The sequence below is a fragment of the Hyaena hyaena genome, unplaced genomic scaffold (genome assembly GCF_003009895.1).
Source record: "Hyaena hyaena isolate Hyena2069 unplaced genomic scaffold, ASM300989v1 scaffold_1163, whole genome shotgun sequence".
Classification (NCBI taxonomy): domain Eukaryota; kingdom Metazoa; phylum Chordata; class Mammalia; order Carnivora; family Hyaenidae; genus Hyaena; species Hyaena hyaena.
The window spans coordinates 211566-232797 of NW_024081791.1; the positions used below are offsets into that span (position 1 = coordinate 211566).

Genomic DNA, 21232 nt, shown 5'->3' on the forward strand with positions numbered 1-21232 from the left:
CCAGATGTTTGAACAAACAAGGTGGTAGCCAAAAGCATCAACATAATAATTTCAGCTTAATTTGTCAAATTAAAAAGAAGAGTCATAGGGGAAATCTTCAAAGCTTAATCTCCTTTGAAGAGGAATTGGGAGAGAGGGTGGAGGGCTGGCAGCATACAGGTAATTGGTACCCACTCAATACATCAAAACATCTGGCTAGACAGTAGGAAGCCTTTTATTATATCCAGAACTGACCGTGCATCAACTAATTTCATAAATATTCTGGGTCTTTTTGATCAACTCCAGTTGTCAAACCTGTTTCCTGCTAGCCTATGAGGACTAGAGTTCATGAAGTACCCCTTGATATACCCTCCCTCCCAGGGATCCTAAAAATTAAATGGATTAGTGAAAGGATTACCCATACTCAATATCACTCATCATCAGGGAAATGCAAATCAAAGCCATAATGATATACTACCTCACACCTGTTAGAATGGCTAAAATTAACAACTCAGGAAATCATAGGTGTTGGCAAGGATGGAGAGAAAGAACACTTTTGTACTGTTGGTGGGAATGAAAACTGGTGCAGCCAGTCTGGAGAACAATATGGGGGAGGTTACTAAAAAAATTAAACATAGGGCTAACTTCCACAAAGCAATTGCACTACTAGATATTTATCCAAAGGATACAAAAATGCTGATTTGAATGGGCACATGCACCCCAATGTTTACAGCAGCAGTATCAATAATAGCCAAGTTATGTAAAGATCCCAAATGCCTATTGACTGATGAATGGACAAAAAAGATGTAGTATATATGTATGTATGTCTGTGTCCACACACACATACACACACGCACACACACACACACACACACTGAAATATTACTTGGTGATCAAAAAAGAATGAAATTTTTTTTGACATTCACATTAACTGATTTTAATTCTCCACTGGGACTAACATGCTCCTATTCAAGAAATATTATACACTCTGACCCCTAAGATAAGATATCCTTTAAAAGAAGAAATTCAAATGGATGGCACATATAACACAGAAGTAGTTTGGTACCAGAACTTGAAACGATGCTTTTTTCAAGTATTTTCTTAATAATAGAGCATACAAGTAAGAGTATGCTTACTTGAATGCTAAATTTCCTAGCAATTGATAAGTTAATTATAAAGAGGAAATTGATCTTTGTTTTTCTATGACCCCTTCTTCATCCAGTTAGCTTTACCATTTCAAAGCTTCATATTAATAATGAGCCATAGCTGTTAATGTGCTTACCATATGCCAGACGTTGTTTTTTTTTTTTTTTGAGTGCCCATTTTTTTACAAGTAGTTTATTGTCAAGTTGGTTTCCATATAACAACCAGTCTCATCCCCACAAGTGCCCTGTTCCATGCCCATCTCCCTCCTCCCCCCCATACCCATCAGTCCTCAGTTTATTCTCGGCATTCAAGAGTCTCTCATGGTTTGCCCCTCTCCGTCTCCCCCACTATTTCCCCCCTTCTTCTCCCCCATGGTCCTCCGTTAAGTTCCTCCTAATCCTACTATACATGCAAACATATGGTATTTGTCCTTCTCTGCCTGACTTATTTCGCTCAGCGTAACACCCTCAAGGTCCATCCATGTTGCTACACATGGCCAGGTTTCATTCTTTCTCATTGCCATGTAGTATTCCATCGTATAGATAAACCACAACTTCTTGATCCATTTGTCCGTTGATGGACACTTAGGCTCTTTCCATGTTTTAGCTATTGTTGAGAGTGCTGCTATGAACATTGGGGTACATGTGCTCCAATGCATCAGCATTCCTGTATCCCTTGGGTAAATTCCTAGCAGTGCTATTGCTGGGTCATAGGGGAGTTCTATTGTTAATTTTTTGAGGAACCTCCACACTGTTTTCCAGAGGGGCTGCACCAATTAACATTCCCACCAACAGAGTAGGAGGGTGCCCGTTTCTCCACATCCTCGCCAGCATCTAGAGGTCTCTGATTTGCTCATTTTAGCCACTCTGACTGGCGTGAGGTGGTATCTCAGTGTGGTTTTGATTTGTATTTCTCTGATGAGGAGGGATGGTGAGCATCGTTTCATGTGTAAAAAAGAATGAAATCTTGCCCTTTGCAACAATGTGGATGGAGCTAGAATGTATTATGTTAAGTGAAATAAGTCAGCCAGAGAAAGGTAAATATCATATGATTTCACTCATATGTGGAATTTAAGAAACAAAATAGATAAATATAGGGGAAGGGAACGAAAAATAAGATAAAAAGAGAGAGGGAAGCAAACCATTAGAGACTTAAATACAGAGAACAAACTGAGGGTTGCTGAAGGGGTGTTGGGTGGGGGTATGGGCTAAATGAGTGATGGACATTAAGGAAGCCACTTGTCATGATGAGCACTGAGTGTTATACACTATATGTTAACTCACTTGAATTTAAATAAAATTAAAAAAATAAAAAATCTACATAAAAAAAGAGAAAGTATCACCCATACCTCCAAGTAGTAATCAATACCTTAGAGTTCCAAGGACTACAGTTTCAGGAAAATTTACATTTCTAATATCTCTGATACCTATGTTTGATTGACCTGTCACATTGCTGCCCTTCACACTCATTAGATCTACTTGAAGGGAGAAGAAACATATGACAGCTTCCTTTTAATCTTTTTCCCCCTGGAGATGTTTACCAGGAGCCCATATTTACAGCTTATATTTGGGAACTTGATTGTATATGATTGTTATGACACCCCTAACCTCACAGCCTGTTTGCATAATATGCAAAGGCTTGTTCCAGTTTACCATTGGATTATTGAATCCAAAAAGTCAGAGGAAACACAAAAATCCCAATGTGATGGAAGCAGCAAAAGTATCTATTTAGAAGGGAATGTGGCTTGATGAGAAATACTTCTAGGACCAGGAGATTATGTGTGGAGCTGGATTTATTTATTTCCTGCACTCCTGTGAATAGGCAGCATTGAAAATAAACTGTATGAAAAGTATGGCATTTCCTTTGTCCTTTTTTCCCTGGATCTTCTCAGGCTACAACGTCCCATCAGAACAATCAGCCTGTAACTAGAATGGGGTCTTGACCATTGGGCTATTGATATGAATGAGATGTGGCATTGGTTTTCCAGTGGAACAAATATGTTCCAGACAGAGGGAATGGTATGTGCAAAATCTTAAGAGAATGGAAAAAAACAGAATTTTCATGGTAGAGGTGTCAGTGGGAGGGGATTGCACTTTTGGGGACAAGGCAAAGTAATGTATGGTGCAAGTGGGGTAGAGGAAGCAAAGGGTGAGAAATCTGAACTCTGAGAGGGCCATTTTCCTTACTACATGATCTGATTTGTGCTTTCAAGCAGCCATGTGAAGTGAACAAAGCAGGAACTGTTCTATTATCCATTGTTCAACTGAGAAAACAGACTGAGGGTTGTTAAATTACTTCCCAAGGCCACAGAGCGAGTTGGTGGCAACACTGGGCCCAGAACCCAAGTCTTTTGAGATTCTCACTTCAGAAATCTTCCAACATAGCTGGTTGTTCCACTAGGGATTATCATTCTACTGTGGTTTGGTGGATTAGAACATGGATTTAGGAGGTATTCTGGCCTGGATTCTGCCACTATGAGCAAATTAGTCCCAATTTCTCTGACCTTGGTTTTGGGGGTAATAACAGTACATTCCTTATTGGGTTGCTGTGAGTGTTAATAGGAATATGTGACACAGGATATAAAGCATACATTAATGGTCAAGATAATAGCTAGCATTTCTGTAGAACATACAGTGTAAAGTGTACTTTCCTAAGCACTTTCTATATATTAATTTACGTAATCCTCAAAACAGACAAATGAGATTGGTACTGTTATTACCCTCATTTTAAAGATGAGGAAACTCAGTGTAGCACAGCCCCACTGCTACCTTAACTTGGCATGATTTGACCCTTTATGGCATTGGAATTGTCTAGAATAGGCAACACTTGGCTGTAGCCAACACCAGTCTGGAGTTGCTGGCGCCCTGCTGGTCCCTTCCTTTGGGGCAGCGGGCCAAGCCAGGAACAAGATGGCCTTCTCTCTCCCTCTGGACTTACAGTCTTTGCAGAGTCAAGCTCCACTTGAAGCTCACTCAGTAATATTCTTTACATGTGTTTTATATTGTTTTGACTGCCTTTTTTGTAGAAATAAAAATTGACCTCAGGATTTAAAAAATAAAATTAAGATGAGAAAACTGATACACAGAGAGGACATGTGAGTTGCCTGGTATCAATCAGCTTGATGAGCATAGGAGTATATTTCTCTCTCCCTCTCTCCCTCCCTCTCCCTCCCTCCCTCCCACTCCCTCCCACTCCCTCCTATCCTTCCTTCCTTCCTTCCTTCCTTCCTTCCTTCCTTCCTTCCTTCCTTGTCTTTCTTTCTTTCTTTCTTTCTTTCTTTCTTTCTTTCTTTCTTTCTTTCTTTCTTTCTTTCTTTCATGTGTCTTTCTCTCTGTCTGTCTGTCTGTNTTTCTTTCTTTCTTTCTTTCTTTCTTTCTTTCATGTGTCTTTCTCTCTGTCTGTCTGTCTGTCTCTCTCTCTTTCATTCTTTCTTTTTTTTTTTCTTCATGGAATAATGTGTGGCAAGTACTTAAAATAGAATTGGAGTGCTCCTGTCTGGTATGGTAGGTGGACCATATGACATTGAGTGGTCTCCTGGTCTGATCATCCTCAGTTTAGCAAGTGTAATTTTAAAAGTCATCCTTCCATTTGTAATGATGTGGATGGAGCTACAGTATATTATACTAAGTGAAATAAGTCAGTCAGAGAAAGACAAATACCATATGATATCACTTCTATGTGGAATTTAAGAAACAAAACAGATGAGCATATGGGAGGAGGGAAACAAACCATGAGACTTTTAAAGAGAGAGAATAAACTGAAGGTTGATAGAAGGATGTGGGTGAGAGATGGGCTAGATGCGTGATGGCTACCAAGGAGGGCACTTATGATGAGCACTGGGTGTTGTATGTAAGTGATGAATCACTGAATTCTACCCCTGAAACCAATATTCTGCTATATGTTAACTAACTAGAATTTAAATAAAAATTTAAAGAAGAAAAAAAAGTTATCCTGAAAAAAATGTTATCTCGGCCAACTTTGTTTGGCATTTACCCCTTTTTATAGCTTTCCCTCACTTTATACATATTCAAAATGGACTGAGGCACATCTTGTGTCCTGCCTTAGGGTGGGACATGGTAGAGTGGTACCACTCTCAACTTATTATCCATCCAACAGGAAAGTCCTACACAAATGCCTCTACCTGTGGGCTTCCTGTCTCAGAAGTTCTGTGTTAGTATGTGAGCCCCTCAAGGATGAATGTTTACTTAAATTCCAAGATACCCACAAAGTAGAGTTTGGAATCATAGTAATATCTCTGAGTTTTCTTTTTTGAGATCATATTATTAGAAATTACTTCCACTGAGCTCCCTTTTCCTTCTCATCCCTTAGACTGAAAAAGTGGTATGCTTAAAAACACCATTTACAGCTACCCCTCTTTTTGGCTTACTGCCATGCCTAGCCTTTTTGTTCTGACTGCTTGTGGGGGGATACAGAGATCTACTCTAACCTTGACTTGAAGCTTTTGGGTGCAAGGCTGACATCTTAGCATTAGAGTATCAGGGCTAGGCCCTTGAATATCATCCTCATGTACCTCATTTAGTATCTGGAAAAATTGAAACCCAGAGAAAAGAAGGGACTGACTAGCCTAGAGACATTATAATGTAGTGGCATGAGTGAGCATACTTTCTGGAGCCACAGAATTGGGGTTGAGTTATAGGTCTTTAGCTAACAAGCTGGGTGACCTTAGCTGATCACCTGACATCTCTGTGCCTTGGAGTGTAAAATAAGATTAAGAACATCTCTACCTCCCAGGGTTCTCTTGTGGCTCAGAAGGTTTAGAGTGAAAATATGTAGCCCAATGGCTTATGCATATAGGTGCTAATATTAATTCTCCTGAGTCCTGGGCCACTGGTCTTTGCCCCTATCTTCATATAGGTTCTGGGACACCCATGCTTATGCCCAGGGCTTTGGTGTGGTTTGCTTTGTGTTCCATGATTTCTGTGCACACCTGCATTAGTTTCCTCCGCTGACTGTAAGCTCCTTGAGAATAGGGGACATATCTGGCTTGGCATCTGATATATGTCCCCACATACCTCTGACCTAGCAGAGTTGCTGTAAAGAAGGGGCCTTGGAAACTCTGTAGAATTGAATTAACTAGGAGTTAGATGTCTTGGTACTCTTTGTTTGACTATGTGGCAAGGAGGAAAAGTGGTTTCAGGCTGTAAATAACAGCAAAGAATCATGTCATTGTAAAGTTTCCTATTTAATCAATATATTTTAGTGAACTGAGGGGAGAAGAAAAAATAATTGTAAGAGAGTAACTGTATTTTCTTTTTCTCCCTCTATCATTGTTTCTTTCTTGCCCTCCCCTGTCCCCTTTTACTCATCGGGGAAGCAGACAGACTTCTGTTATTTGCTCAGGCTTACTCTTCAAGTATAAGCAAGAGAATAAGAGACTAGATCTGGGATGAAGGACTGATATAGAAAGAGAAATTCATAGAGCAAAAGAGGGAGGGAAGGAGGGAGGGAGGAAGGGAGGGAGGGGGAGAGAGAGAGAGAGAGAGAGAATGAGAATGAGAATATGAATGTCATGGAATCAGAATGAACCTTGGTGCCTATAGTGCTAGAAAGCAGCTGGCATAGAGGGTCTATAGCAGTCCTGGGTGGTATGGCTCATTTGGCCTCAGGATAAGCAAAACTATGGGTCTTTCCAACTCCAGGACTTCCCAGGGGTCCTTCTCTCTATCCCTCTTTCCGACCAGGCCTTTTCTATACTCCTACTTCCCCAGTCTGTGCCCAACCTTAGGTGCTTCCAGGCAGGTGACAGGGCCGTCCCTCCTTCCTTGCTGCCTCTCACTATCACATGTTCTTCCCAGGGTGAGGACATCCTAGACAGGAGCTCGGAGCTGATCTACACTGGGGAGATGGCCTGGATCTACCAGCCCTATGGCCGCAACCAGCAGCGGGTCTTCTTCCTGTTTGACCATCAGATGGTCCTCTGCAAGAAGGTAACCTCAACCCCTTCTTTACTGAGGGAGATAGTCACCTCAGGAGCATCAGCCCCTCCCTCTCCATCATCCCCAGCCCCAATGAAGTGACCATTATAGTAAGTGTCAGAATACATCAGTGGCTTCTAATTTTGTGATCCCTTCTTTAACTTTTGTTGTTTTCCCTCTTTATCTATTTTCTTTTCAAAAATCTAGAATAAGACTTTGTTCTCTATTTTCTTGTCTTCCACGATGGCTGTCTATGCTCCTCTGTATCCCTTTGCCCTGTTATTTTAGTTATGCATGTGTTTTGGTATTTTCTTCCTGAGATGATTCTACTGGGAATAATTTGGTGTTTTGGGGAATTTTTCCTTTTTCTTCCTTTCAATTTTTTTTTCAGGAGGGGAGGAGATCCCCTTTCCTGTTCCTCAGTCATCCACTAATGTTCCTACAACCTTGAAGTTGGCCCAGACAACTTTTTCCCTTGTCCTTTGTTTTTAATTATATCAGCATGGACATACTCTGTTGTCCTCTGTGTTATAATTAGTCGTTATTTATGTAGGTTTCATTTTATTCTGGGAGTATCAGGACTACATAGAGTATAATAATGCTGGAGAAAGTTCAAGGAACTTTTTGCATTTGGGCTATTTATTCTTTCACTGAAGGGCCAGACTTGGAGGATGAGCCATTTGGGAATCATAAATGCAATAATAGCAAGAGAGACTGGGGATAGAGGACAAAGGAGCTGGGGATTTGAAACCAGAACACCTGGGTCCTAGACTTTACTGTCTCTAAACTTGGGCCAGCTTTTTAACTTTATGCCCTTATTATTCTCAGTGCCAAATCAGGCTGATGATAGATTTCATCTCAGGAAGCTTTAAAGAGGATCACCTGAGGTCATGGGGAGTAGTGAAGTATAGTGTTAAGAGCATGGGTTCTAGGGCCAGACAAAGGACACCAATCAACTTTTATCCATGAGCTGTGTGACCTTGGACAAATTCCCTATGCCTCGTATTATCCCCTCATCTGAAAAATGGAAATCATAATGGTATCTACATAGAAGAGAGGTTGTGAAGGTTAGAAGAAACAATAGAGTTGCAGTGCCTGGAACATAGTAAGTACTTAGTAAATGCTAGCTATTGATACTATTACTGTATTTTTGGTGTTAGTACTCTTTATTCAGCAAATCATTGTTGGGAAGCAGTATATTCAGTGGTTGAACAGGCACATGTTAATTTAATTTAACATTATTAATATTTTTTATTTTTAAAATAGTTTATTCTCAGGTTGGTTTCCACACCCAGTGCTCATCCCCACAAGTGCCCTCCTCATCACCAAAAAAGTAACCATGTGAGATGATAGATAAGCTAATTAGCTTGATTATGGTGATCTTTTCACAACGTATACATATATCAAACTACCACATTATATCCCTTAAATATATTTAATTTTTATTTGTCAAATATGCCTCAATATAGCTGGAGGAGAATGCAAAGCATTTGAAATAGTGTCTGGCACATGATATATGCTATGTGTTGACTGCTGCCATTGTTGTTGCAGTTATTATTTTGTTATTAAGAATGTACTCTAGATATTGGAATATAATAATGAGAAAGATAAGTCAAGTCCATTCCCATGTGACTTCCTCAGGATCTGGAGAAACCCCAGGGTGGTCCAGACTAGGGGTGTGGAGTAACAACTACGGTCCCTCTCTAAAGAGGAAAGACTTTACTAACAAGCAAGTAAGAGAGGCTACAGTCCTTAAAAGTTACATGCTCCAGATTGCAGCATATGTCATTTATACAAAATGTTTTACAGTGTCATTTTACAGTGTTTAGTAACAACATGAATACCCAGTGAGACCAGATTCAAATTTCTCCCAGCTATTTGAATTATGTAATATCAGACACTGGGATAGTCTCCTTGCTGGATCCATGGCTAGGCTTGGTGCTTATCTACAGACTGCCAGGGTCCTTCTGAAAAAACACTATCTCCCTTAATATCTTCCAACTTGGATGAGTAGAAGGGAAAAGGAGGAAGGCTGTTATCCTTTTAGAAACAACCCCATTTAGGCAAGGAACTTGTGATGACCTAAATAACATCTGTTCTGAGCACTATTCACCATGTCACTTAGACAATCTTTAATAAGTGGCTTTTGGGCAGCCTGGTTCCAATAGGAACTCAGCCAACCAGGGTTCAGGAGGGCTTTGTCCCTTTGCCATGTGCAGAAGCTAAGCAGAGAAATTCCTGAGGCTTTGTCATCTGTCTTTCCCTGGACAACCCCCGAGTAAGACAAAAGCAAGGAAGGCTAACTACTGGGCACAGCTAAAATGGGCAGACTAAAAACTGTGAAATAGAACTAATGTAACTCAGCAGTGTGGTGGCTGAGTGTAAGTTGTGTAAGGGTCTTCATAATCACTGCTAGCATTTAGAGAAGGGAAACCAGAATGATTTGAGCTAGAAGATGCAGTCAGGTAAGGCTTCTTTGAGGAGAAAGAATGTGTAAATTTGACCATGAAGTCTAGAATGATTGGAATAGGAGGCATTGTTGGGGCAGTGAGGGCACATTAGTGTAAGCTTAAGTATATATCTGTGAAAACCCCCACCCTGGAATTGTATATGGAATTTCCAAGGACAATGGTATAGTCATGTAAGTTTTAAGATGTTCAGTTGGCTTTGCTTTATTTCTTTGTCACAATATTTAACTTATTTTGAAAGTTTAAATGGACTAAAGCAGGCAGTGAGATTTTTAGGTTTATCAGAAAGGAGGGTTTTTTAAAAAAAAATTTTTTTATATTTCTGAGAGAGAGAGACAGCGCAAGCAGGGGAGGGTCAGAGAGAGAGAGGGAGACACAGAATCTAAAACAGGCCCTAGGCTCTGAGCTAGCTGTCAGCACAGAGCCTGGTGCGGGGCTCGAACACATGAACCGCGAGAACATGACCTGAGCCGAAGCCGGATGCTCAACCGACTGAGCCACTCAGGCGCCCCTAGAAAGGAGTTTTAAAGGTCCACAAAACATCATTCTGGGAGCAAGAAAGCTCAGCACCATATTTATCAGACAAGGGTGTCCTCATGACCTGGAAACTGCATGTTTAGATTTGAGCTTTATAACCATTTTACAAGGTAAGGATAACTTGTCTAGTTTCGTAGTTGAGATAATTGAAGTTCAGAGAGATAAAATGGCTTGCCCGAAAAAAAAAAAAAAAAAAAAACCACAGCGAGCAGATTAAGCAGCTAGAACTCAAACCCAGAGCTTTAGACTTTAACTCACACTCCTTTTGTGGAAGTTACATGATGCTTTGTGGCCTTAGCTACCATTTCTAATGGGACTTTTTGAACAGTGGGTCATTCTTCATCATTCCTATCACATTCCTAAACCTGAATTTATGACTAAGCTGATACCTAAAAACTCTGGAGAGCTAGAAAGAGCAGACGAAGGAAGAACGTTAATGAAACGTTCTCTAATCCTGCTTACCTACAACAGAGGCAGAATTCTCTCAAGTTTCTTGTTATCCTTAAATACCTAAGGAAACAATAGGAGTTTCAGTTCATGCTTTTAATTTAGCTCCAAGATCATGTACATCCTTTCCTTTTTTTTTTTTTTTTTAACCAGTAAAGGTTTTGAAGACTGACAATAATAATGACACACCATCTCAGAGATAAAGGAAGCTGCAGGTGATGCTGGCAGGCTGGGTCCAGAGACCCAAACAGGTCCTGCAGGACCAGCCGAGAGGGTATTTGGCTTCGCAAATGATGAAAATCAAATGTGAGCCAGCAGGAGAGGGAAAGCAGAGTTTTTTGAAAATAGATAGAAATAAAAAAGAGAGAGAGAGAGCAGACACAGAGTGTCTGGGAGACTCAGAAAGGAAAGGAGGGAGTCTCGTCTTTGTTCAGGGTCTGGGGATTTTATTTAGGGTGGTAGTCTGGTGTATGTATCCTCTCAGGCCTTCAGGTACCAGTTAGAACAAATATGAGGGCCCACATATTATTCCTTGGAGTCAGAGGGCCTTAGCATTGAGATGTCTAGTTACAGTTCTCTGGAATATGCAAATGATAACTGTCCAGTCATTCTCTTCTTGTCATTTCTTAGATGTTACATATTATAGAGAAATCATTAACTCCTTTTCCCTTACAAGGAGGACAAATGCTGTTTGTATTACAAGGCATGTGTAAAGTGAGGTGGGGATGCAAGTTCTAGTGAAAATAGAAGCAGGAAAAGGAGCTAAAAGCAGATTTTATGGAGTTCTTCATTTTCCTTGTCTCATAGGTGAAGTTGGGAATAGAAGGGAGGTTAAAACTTCGTATGTTCTAGTCAGGTAGGCACCCACCTATTAACTGTGTGGTCCAAACCTGGCTTCCCAGGTCTATGTGTATTTATATTAAGTATTGTAAGACATATTTCAGACTTTTGAGATCAAACTAGATCACATCAATCCATTCTCTTTAACTTGTCCTGATTTCTAGATTAGACTGACAAAGCCCACTATTTACGCAAAAATCTCACAAAGTGTTCCTGAGGATTGTGTAAGTCAGTGCATGGGAACTACCCCATCCTTTTGGCCAGGACTGAATTTGTCCACTTTGAGCATGGTAAAAGGAACCCAGGCTCTGAAGCAAGCTTGGAGCAACATTGGCCCTCTCTGTATATCTGACCTTTTCCTCTCTTGTAAACTTGATCCCAGTGGAACCCAACAGATCAGAACTCATCTATACTTATAGCTTATTTATATGTACAATCATTATGGGAGGGAAAAGAACAATGTGGAGGTCATTTTTTGCAAAGCAATTCAACAACACCTATATTTCACAGCCTGGAGCTTCAAGATTGACAGAGCTATGTTGGGAATTCTTAAAGACAGCCTTCCCCAGACATACCAAAAAGCCCAGTTTACCATACAGTGTGAAGAGTTAGGATTACAAAAGCAAATTCTTTTCAGGTAGAAAAAGAGAAATGAGACATGCAAGGCAATTCAGCAAAATGAGAGTAGTTTAACCAAACTATATAATGTTAATGAAAGTTAAAGAGCATTTCTAATTCTGCCAAATTGTCTAAAAGGACAAATATAAGCAGAGAGGAGGGAGAGTTTGTCAGATCGAGTTGGCCAGTGAAGAAATCCATCAAGACAGGGCTCGTGGGACCTCCTTGGCCAGACTCAGCCACATCACATGTTCCAGCAGCAGATGTGCTCTCAGGGGAAGCCAAGAGCAGTGCTAAGAGGAAGAGGAGCTGAAAGACACTTACTTAACATACTTTACATCCCACAGGTTTACAGGTCATATCATACATCCCTCTGGTTTTATTTTGTTAATTTGTGAAATATTACATTCAAAAAGATGCAAAAATAATATAATGGGCACCTGTGTACTTACTATCCAACTTAATTCATTACAGATATATTCTTTCCCCTCTCCTTCTCTGCTCCCTCCCTTCTTTTCATTCCTTCCATTTTCCCATTCTCCTCTCTGTACTCTCTTGAATTTGGCATGTGTCATTGCATATTTTTTGTATGATTTCTGTACATAAGTGTGGATCCCTAAACATTATGTGGCATTTCTTCGTAGCTTTTTAAGCCTTATATAAGTGGGGCGCCTGGGTGGCTCAGTCGGTTAACCATCCGACTTCAACTCAGGTCATGATCTCACAATTCGTGGGTTTGAGCCCCACATCAGGTTCTGTGCTGACAGCCAGCTCAGAGCCTGGAGACAGTTTCAGATTCTGTATCTCCCTCTCTCTCTGACCCTCCCCTGTTCATGCTCTCTCTCTCTCTCTCTCTCAGAAATAAAACATTAAAATTTTTTTTTAAAAAATAAGCCTTATATAAGTATAATATATGTAGATGAGATAAAACTGTATAGAAATGTAACCAGGAGAATGATGAGCATGGGATTTAAGATTCCTGTGGCATCATAGCTTTTGGTGGCAGGTTCACCAAAACTTAATTATTATTAAAAGTAAATAATAAATAGAGAAGTAATAGTACCCTGTATGGACTAATGATGACTGTCTCATGGACTAAGAGTATTAATCCAATTCTGTATACCAGAGAGTAAAACAAAAATAATAAAAGGCAATATACTGTTTGTATCCATCTATAGCTTTTATTTTTCTCTTTCAGTAGGGTTTGTGAAATTTATCCATCAATATATGAAGCTTTTTATTCAATCTTACCCCCATTTCTCCTTCCACACTAGGCATTCTCCAAAATTCCCCAGAGTGCTAAGTGTTAAACCCTCTCCATGGAATCATTCCTGGCCAGCAGCCTGTGGCCACCTTGCTACTCTCACCGCACATACCCACTCTGATATGCAGGTCTCACTTGCTGGCTTGAATTCCTAAGTATGCTCCAGGAAACCATCCAGCTTATTTCATACTTCTATAAGGCTTGCAAATATTTTTGGAAAAGGCCTATGCTAGCAATGCTTGTGTGGCTTACTGCTTCATACTTCCCATCAGAGTCTTACAAATTAATACATATAAGGCTTGATGCAGGAGTCTGAGACAGAGTCTTTGGATGTAGGGCAAAGGCTTTCTGTAAGAGCATCTTCTAACCAACCTGTCAATGTCATAATGCTAAGCTGAACTGCTTAAATTTGGCCAAAACAACCCCTATTTGTACTTCAAAATAGTGGCAGTCAGCATCCTATTGTGTCCACGTGCCAACTTTCCTGGTACCTACTTTCCATATACCTCCAGTAAAAAAGAATTTTATTCCTTCCACCTAGGACCTGATTCGAAGAGACATCCTGTACTACAAAGGCCGCATTGACATGGACAAATATGAGGTAGTTGACATTGAAGATGGCAGAGATGATGACTTTAATGTCAGCATGAAAAATGCCTTCAAACTTCACAACAAGGAGACTGAGGAGATACATCTATTCTTTGCCAAGAAGCTGGAGGAGAAGATACGCTGGCTCAGGGCTTTCAGAGAAGAAAGAAAAATGGTACAGGAAGATGAAAAAATAGGTAAGTGACCTGAGAAGAGAAAGAAGAATATGGCTATGAAGAACATAGAGGATTTAAATTATTTTTTACTTTTCTAGAAGCAGAGGGAAGATTTCTGTTGCAAACTGACCTAATCCGTTTTGGTAGTTTCATATTATTAGGTCCTTTTTGGCAGATACTAGTAGTTTCTACTAGTCAGGGTTAAATGAGAGTTAAAATTTGGCCTCCCTTACAGTTTCATGACTAGATAAAACTATTACACTGAAAGCAAACCTCAATCTCAATTCTCCCAAACATACAAGCATTTATTAGCAAACAAACACAAAAGCAGTCATACAACCTGTTCTATAATTTCAATGAAGTCCTGGTTCTGTTCTTAGATACATGGCAGTATCTTCTGTGTAAAGGTTAGTCAAGGAAGAGCTGGTGATATAACGACAGCATTCAACTAACTTTCTAGTAAGAAGAATCTGGTGACAAAATCCTCTGATGGGGCACAAGGCATAGCACCTGTTTTCAATATTGACTTGAGACTTCCTTCTGAAGGATACAGGCTATGGGGCCCACTGTATTTTTATGACCAGTTCTTGTGAGGGCTAAAAAGCCTGTAAGACATTTGTGGCTAGTCCACATCTTAAATAACATTCATTTTACCAATAAAAATTCATTTTAAGCATGTGTTAGGCTAACTAGGCCTCCTGTTAAGGTGACTGAACTGCTGGTAGTAATGGCCTCTGGAGCAAAGACTTCTGAGTGTTTAATGTGTTAACAAATCACCTCTTGAGTGTATATGCCAGATTAGGGCACTTCAGATGTTAAGTAAATGCTCTTAGAGCATAGGTTAAAATTAATGTGCATGTATATATCACACTGTCTGTATGAAAGTAAATTGTAGAAAATATAACTGGGTCTAAAACCATAATCACTTGCATGATTTAGAGTCACAGTAAACCATACATTTTGGGCTTTAAACAGATTGTTCTCCTTTTTGAAAGAGTGCATAATTAGTAGAGAGAGTTTTCATGGTGCTTTCCAACTATGAGATTTAGATCCCATTGACTATAGCTTTGTGGTTTACAAAGTACTATCCGGTCTCTTGCTCATGGTCCTGCCATTTTGGCATAAAAATACCAAACAGCTAGGCTTTGTAATTCTCTGAGAAGACAGTTTCTGTTTTTGCCTCACTCTTAATGAGAGTATAATTTTGTATTAAAACACTTGTATGTTCAAGCGGGTAGAAAAATGCCTCTAGAAAAATAGGCCTAGCCATTGAGTCCTGGTACAAATGGATTCTTCTATCCTTCAGTGTTGGGTATTTAAATAGCTGAAAAATAAGGAAGAATGATCAGAAAGACACTGCTTAGTCTAATCCTAGTTTTTCCCTAGGGTTTTGTGTGGAGTGCCCATTAATAATTCACTTTGAGTCCCATTGAAACCAAATTGCTTTTAATATGTGAGCACTGCAATGGGACATGATGTGGAGTGGTACAGAAATGCTACTTGGCTGCTTCTCTCAATGGTAGGCAGAAGCAGCCTCTGATACCACTTAGGTTGTTACAGCTATTAAAAGAATTGTCTTAGTGTGGTTTGTGCAGACCCTGTATCAACTAGAAGATCCCCACCATTCCATCTGATTCCAGTGTGATATCTCCCACACAATGCCCTAATAACCTGTAACTTTAAGAATCTGCTTCTAATAGAAAAGCTTCCAGAAATTAGTTTCTTTTTTTTTTTTAATTTTTTTAGGTTTTCCTTTAAGTTCCAGTTAGTTAACATACAGCATAATATTAATTTCAGGTGTACAATTTAGTGATTCAGCACTTTCATACCATATCCAGTATTCATTACAAGTGCACTCCTTAATCTGCATCACCTATTTAACCCATCTGCCTGACTACCTCCTGTCTGGTAATTATTGGTTTGTTCTCTATAGTTAAAGAGTCTACTTTTTTTAATTTGTCACTCTCTTATTTTTCCCTATGATCATTTGTTTGGTTTATTTAATTCCACCTATGAGGGAAATCATATGGTATTTTTCTTTAACTTATTTTGCTTAGCATCAGACTTTACATCTGCACCCACCAATGGAATATTACTCAACCATAATAAAGAATGAAATAAAAGAATGAAATCTTGCCATTTGCAGCAATGTGGATGGAGCTATAGAAATTACTTTCTGACAGACATGTTTATCTTTTTGAAAACAATGTTTTTTTTTCTAATTATAACACTTTAATTTTAGGCAATTTTGGGGGAAAACACAGAAAACTATAAGAAAAAATAAAAATAACACAAGAACATTCTACCCAGAGAAAGATAACTTTTATAAACATTTTGAAATACTTCCTTCCTATGTTTTTATAATGTGTCTAAATAAAAAAAATTAGGACTAGGATTGCTGAATCTTTCTTTCTGTCTCCCTCAAACTTTACCTCTCCATGATGAATAGTTCTAATTTTATATCCTTATTTTGCATTTAAAATCATATAATTAGTATTTCTCTAAGTCACTTAATATTTTTAATCATATTTTTATTGCTGCCACATAAATTTATCATAATTTTTTTTATTTTTATTTCTTAATGATAAAATAAATACCTAGACATAATAACTATTTAAACACATACCAAAATGTAATAAAGAAGTGTTAGCAATATTTTTCCTTCTCTGTCACTCTCATGCTGTGTGAGATAATCGGTATAAATTTGGAGTGCCTATTTCCATACTTATGTTAATATAAACATATATACACATAAGACATTTTTAAATTTAATTACAAAAATTATACCAAACATATTACTCTGTAACTTGTTTTTTTTTAAACCTAATTCATCATAAGTAACTCTCCAGGTGAAGAATATAGACTATATAACTATAACTTCTTCTATCAGTCAGGGTTCAACGAGAGAAACACAACTTATAGGAGATGCATTACTATTTAAGAAATTTATTATAAGGAATTGGCTGATATGATTGAAAAACCCAGCTAAGCAACTCCAAAATCTATGGAGCAGGCAGTCAGAATGCAAGATCATGGGCAAGCTCAAACTCAAGGGCATAGTCCAAAGCTGTCATCTGTAGGCAGGAAGATCATGAGAAGAATGGGACTCTGCATACATGGATTGAAGCTGAGACAGAATTTCTTCTCCTTCCTGGAGAGACCTTAACCCTATTTTTTAAGTGCTAAAAATCCATGAGTTCTATGCTCTTAACAATTTTTTAAGTGCATAATATATAATGTTAACCATAGGCTCAATGTTGTACAACAGATTTCTAGAACTTATTCATATCTTGTATAAATGAAACTGGAGTTTTGATAGGATTCCTTTGGCAGAATGGATATTTTAACAATATTAAGTCTCCCAGTAGAAGAAAATTAAAGGCCAATATCCCTGGTGAACATACATGAAAAAATTATTAATAAAACAGCAACAAAGAGAATTCAGCAGCACAATAAAAGGATCATATACCATGAACAAGTGGGATTTATCCCTGGGATGCAAGGATAGTTTAACATATGCAAATCAATTAATGTGATACATCACTCTAATGAAATGAGAGATAGAAATCACATGATCATATCTATAGATGCAGAAAAATGATTTGATATAATTTATCATTCTTTCATGATAAAGAAACTTACAACAAACTATGTATAGAAGGTATTTGCCTGAACATAATAAAGGCTATGTATGAAAGGCCCCACTGTGGGGCGCCTGGGTGGCTCAGTCGGTTAAGCATCCAACTTCACCTCAGGTCATGATCACATGGTTTGTGGGTTCGAGCCCTGGGCTCTGTGCTGACAGCTCAGAGCCTGGAGCCTGCTTCTGATTCTGTGTCTCCCTCTCTCTCTGACCCTCCCCTGTTCACGCTGTTTCTCTCTCTGTCTCTCAGAAATAAATAAAAAATATTAAAAAAAAAAAAAAAGGCCCCACAGCTAACTAACATCATACTCAAGGGGGAAAAACTGAAAGCTTTTTTTCTTAGATCAATGATAAGACAAAGATTTCACCATTTCTATTCAATGTAGTAGTGGAATTCCAAGCCTAAGAAAATTAGGCAAGAAGAAAATAAAAGTCCTCCAAATGGGAAAGGAAGATTTTAAATTATTTCTGTTTGTAGATGACATTATGTTATAAAGAGAAAACCTTAAAAACGCCACAGAAACTTTTATATCTAATAAATGAATTCGGTACAATTGTAGGATACAAAATTAACATACAAAAATCAGTTGTGTTTCTATATGCTAACAATGAACTATCTGAAAAAGAAATTAAGCAAATACACTATTCCCAATTATAATCAAATCGAAATGAATACAATACTTAAGAATAAACTTAACCAAGGAGGTGAAAGATTTCTACACCAAAAATTATAAACCCTTGCTGAAAGAAATTAAAGAACACACAAATAAATAAACTTAATATTGTTAAAATATCTATTTTGTCCAATGCCGTCTACAGATTCAATGTGATCTTACCCCAAGTCCAATGGTATTTTTTATACAAATAGAAATCACAATCCTAAAATTCATGTGGAACAACAAAAGACCCATAATAGCTAAAGATATTTGAGAGAAAGATTAAAGTGGAGGCATCATACTTCCTGAATCAAAATATATTAAAAGCTATATTATTTAAAACAGTATGGTACTGGCATAAAGACAGACATATAGGCCAATGGAATAGGATAGAGAGACTAGAAACAAACCCACACATATGCAGTCAACATATCTTTGACAAGGGTACCAAGAATACACGATTGGGAAAGGATGGTTTCTTCAATAAATGGTGCTGGGAAAACTGGATATCCACATGCAAGTGGAAGAAATTGAACTCCTACCTTATACCATACATGAAGACTAATTCAAAATGTATCAAATACTTTCTTGGATAACCCCAAACCATAAAACTTCTAGAGGAATACATAGGGACAAAGCTTCTTAGCATTGGTCTTGCCAATGATCTTTGGATATGACACCAAAAGCACAGGCAACAAAGCAAAATTGCATCATAATAAAATGCTTTTACACAGCAAAGGAAACAGAATGAAAAGGCAACCTAAGGCATCAGAAAAAAATATTTGCCAATTATAAACATATATAAGTATATATAAATTATAAGAGGTTAATTTCCAAAATATATAAGTATATCCTACAACTCAACAGGAAAATATCACATAAGTTAATTTTAAAAATAGACAAAAATAAAAATTTCAAAAATAGCCTGTGTCGCTCAGTGGGTTAAGCATCTGATGTCAGCTCAGGTCATGATCTCAGGTTTCTTGAACTTGAGCCCAGCGTTGGGCTCTGTGCTAACAGCTCAGAGCCTGAAGCCTGCTTTGGATTGTGTCTCCCTCTCTCTCTACCCCTCCTCCACTCATGCTGTCTGTCTGCCTGTCTGTCTGTCTCTCTCTCAAAAATAAACATTAAGCAAATTTTAAAAATGGACAAAGGACTTGAATACACATTTATATTATGTCATTACTTTTTGCCATTTGTATTTTCTTCCATTTGAAATTTTCTTTACAAAAATTTTGCTTTAATCTCTTATATTTTGCCTCATTATTTCCTTGTTTTTGTTTTTTGCTTTTGGTTGTGAAATTTTTTTCCACTTTATGCCATACTTTTTTCATCCATTCTTAATTTATCATCATCTTGACTCATATTCTCACATTTTTTTGCCCCTGTATAGGGTGAAAACCATGTTTGTAGCTGAGTATTTGTTCAAGCTTCTCACCATTTATTTGCTTATTTATTTATCCAGACTTTTGATATATCTTGCCAAAATTAATCTTTAAGAAAAGTTGAACTAATTTATACATTTAAGAAAAGTCTGTGTTTCTTATAACAAAGTCATGTGTTTTTATATTATAGGCTTTGAAATTTCTGAAAACCAGAAGAGGCAGGCTGCAATGACTGTGAGAAAAGTCTCTAAACAAAAAGGTAAAGCTGCCTTTAACACCCCCACTCCCATCACATCTACTCACTCTCTTTGTGAGCTTGTGAAGCCATAAACTTTGTGACTGCATATCCCCAGGCTTGTTTCCATGCAAAAGTTAATTTGGGGTGGTGGGGAGTATCTGGGTTTCAAGGTGTTCCTGACAAGAGACAGCAAATGCTCTTAAAGGAATAAGGTTTAGGAATAAATAGTGTAAGGTACTTATGTCCAAGATAGTTCATTGGGTACAGGAAAAATAGAATTTGTTTCCTTTTATTTTTATGTAAGTAAAAGAAAGAAAGAAACTAAACTTCATTCACAATTTAGAGACTGATGGACAATACTGTGTACATTTTATTAATAACTACAAATATATTTGGAATATATACACAATTTTCTTTCATTTGTTTGGGGACATTTGGAAAATCAGGAGTCCCAAATCATAATGGAGAACTTCAAACTGGACCAAGACAGAAGATTCAGATATTCATTTCCTTTCTCTGAACCATAAAAGTACTTTAAAAAGGAAAATAACTTGAGAATCAATTTGAATATGAAATGAAGCTTTATTTTCTCATTTTCATGAACTAGACAAAATTAAAATGTTTGGGTGAACAAAAGGAAGTAACTATCCTTTATTTTATTCATTACCAGTCATTTTATACAAGTTCTTTAATTTCATCTTTATGGTACTTCTGAAAAGGTAGGCATTATTAGCCTCATTTTCCAGATTAGGAAACAAGATATTTTGGGATGAACTGATTGTGAACTTAACTCATTTTAATTCCATGTCCAGTGTTCTTCCCTCTCCATCTCAGGGTTCTACTGATTCTCTGTGCTAGGAAAGAACAGCTCAATTTTTTGTCTCACCTCAATTACTGACAGCTACTTCTCCTACGGACAGGCATTTGTCATTTTCCCCAGGGGTAGGTGATCTTAATGAGAACTCACTTTCCCCACACCCTTCTGCTTTCTCAGTTGACTCTTTGGTTCAGAATGAGTCCCCATACAAAATTATTAAATTCAAGTTGCCTGAAATTCTAGCAGCCACATAGAGCACCCTTAATTATTCCCAAATGAAGCTCCTTTACACTGAGGAGGTTGAGTAGCTATGAATATCTGATTTCCAATTAAACAGTGCACCTAGTTGTGGTCCCTCTGGCTAGACATGCCTTCCTTTTAACTGCTTATTGTTTCTTGCCCGAGGGAGGCACTCACTTGCTTTTTCCATCATCGTGGAAATATGATTATCTTTAGGTAGGGAATTAAAGGCAATCATTGTTAACCACTTGGGA

General features: G+C 38.1%; 1 protein-coding gene across 2 annotated transcripts in view; it reads left to right on the forward strand.

The window, feature by feature from the left end:
• Positions 1–21232, forward strand: part of ARHGEF9 (Cdc42 guanine nucleotide exchange factor 9) — a 155706-nt gene that overhangs the window by 120098 nt on the left and 14376 nt on the right. For both annotated transcript variants that reach the window (XM_039222567.1, XM_039222568.1), the window contains exons 7-9: positions 6942–7073; positions 13777–14020; positions 19874–19942. In XM_039222567.1, coding sequence (XP_039078498.1) covers positions 6942–7073; positions 13777–14020; positions 19874–19942 — 445 coding nt within the window. The remainder of the gene's footprint in view (positions 1–6941; positions 7074–13776; positions 14021–19873; positions 19943–21232) is intronic.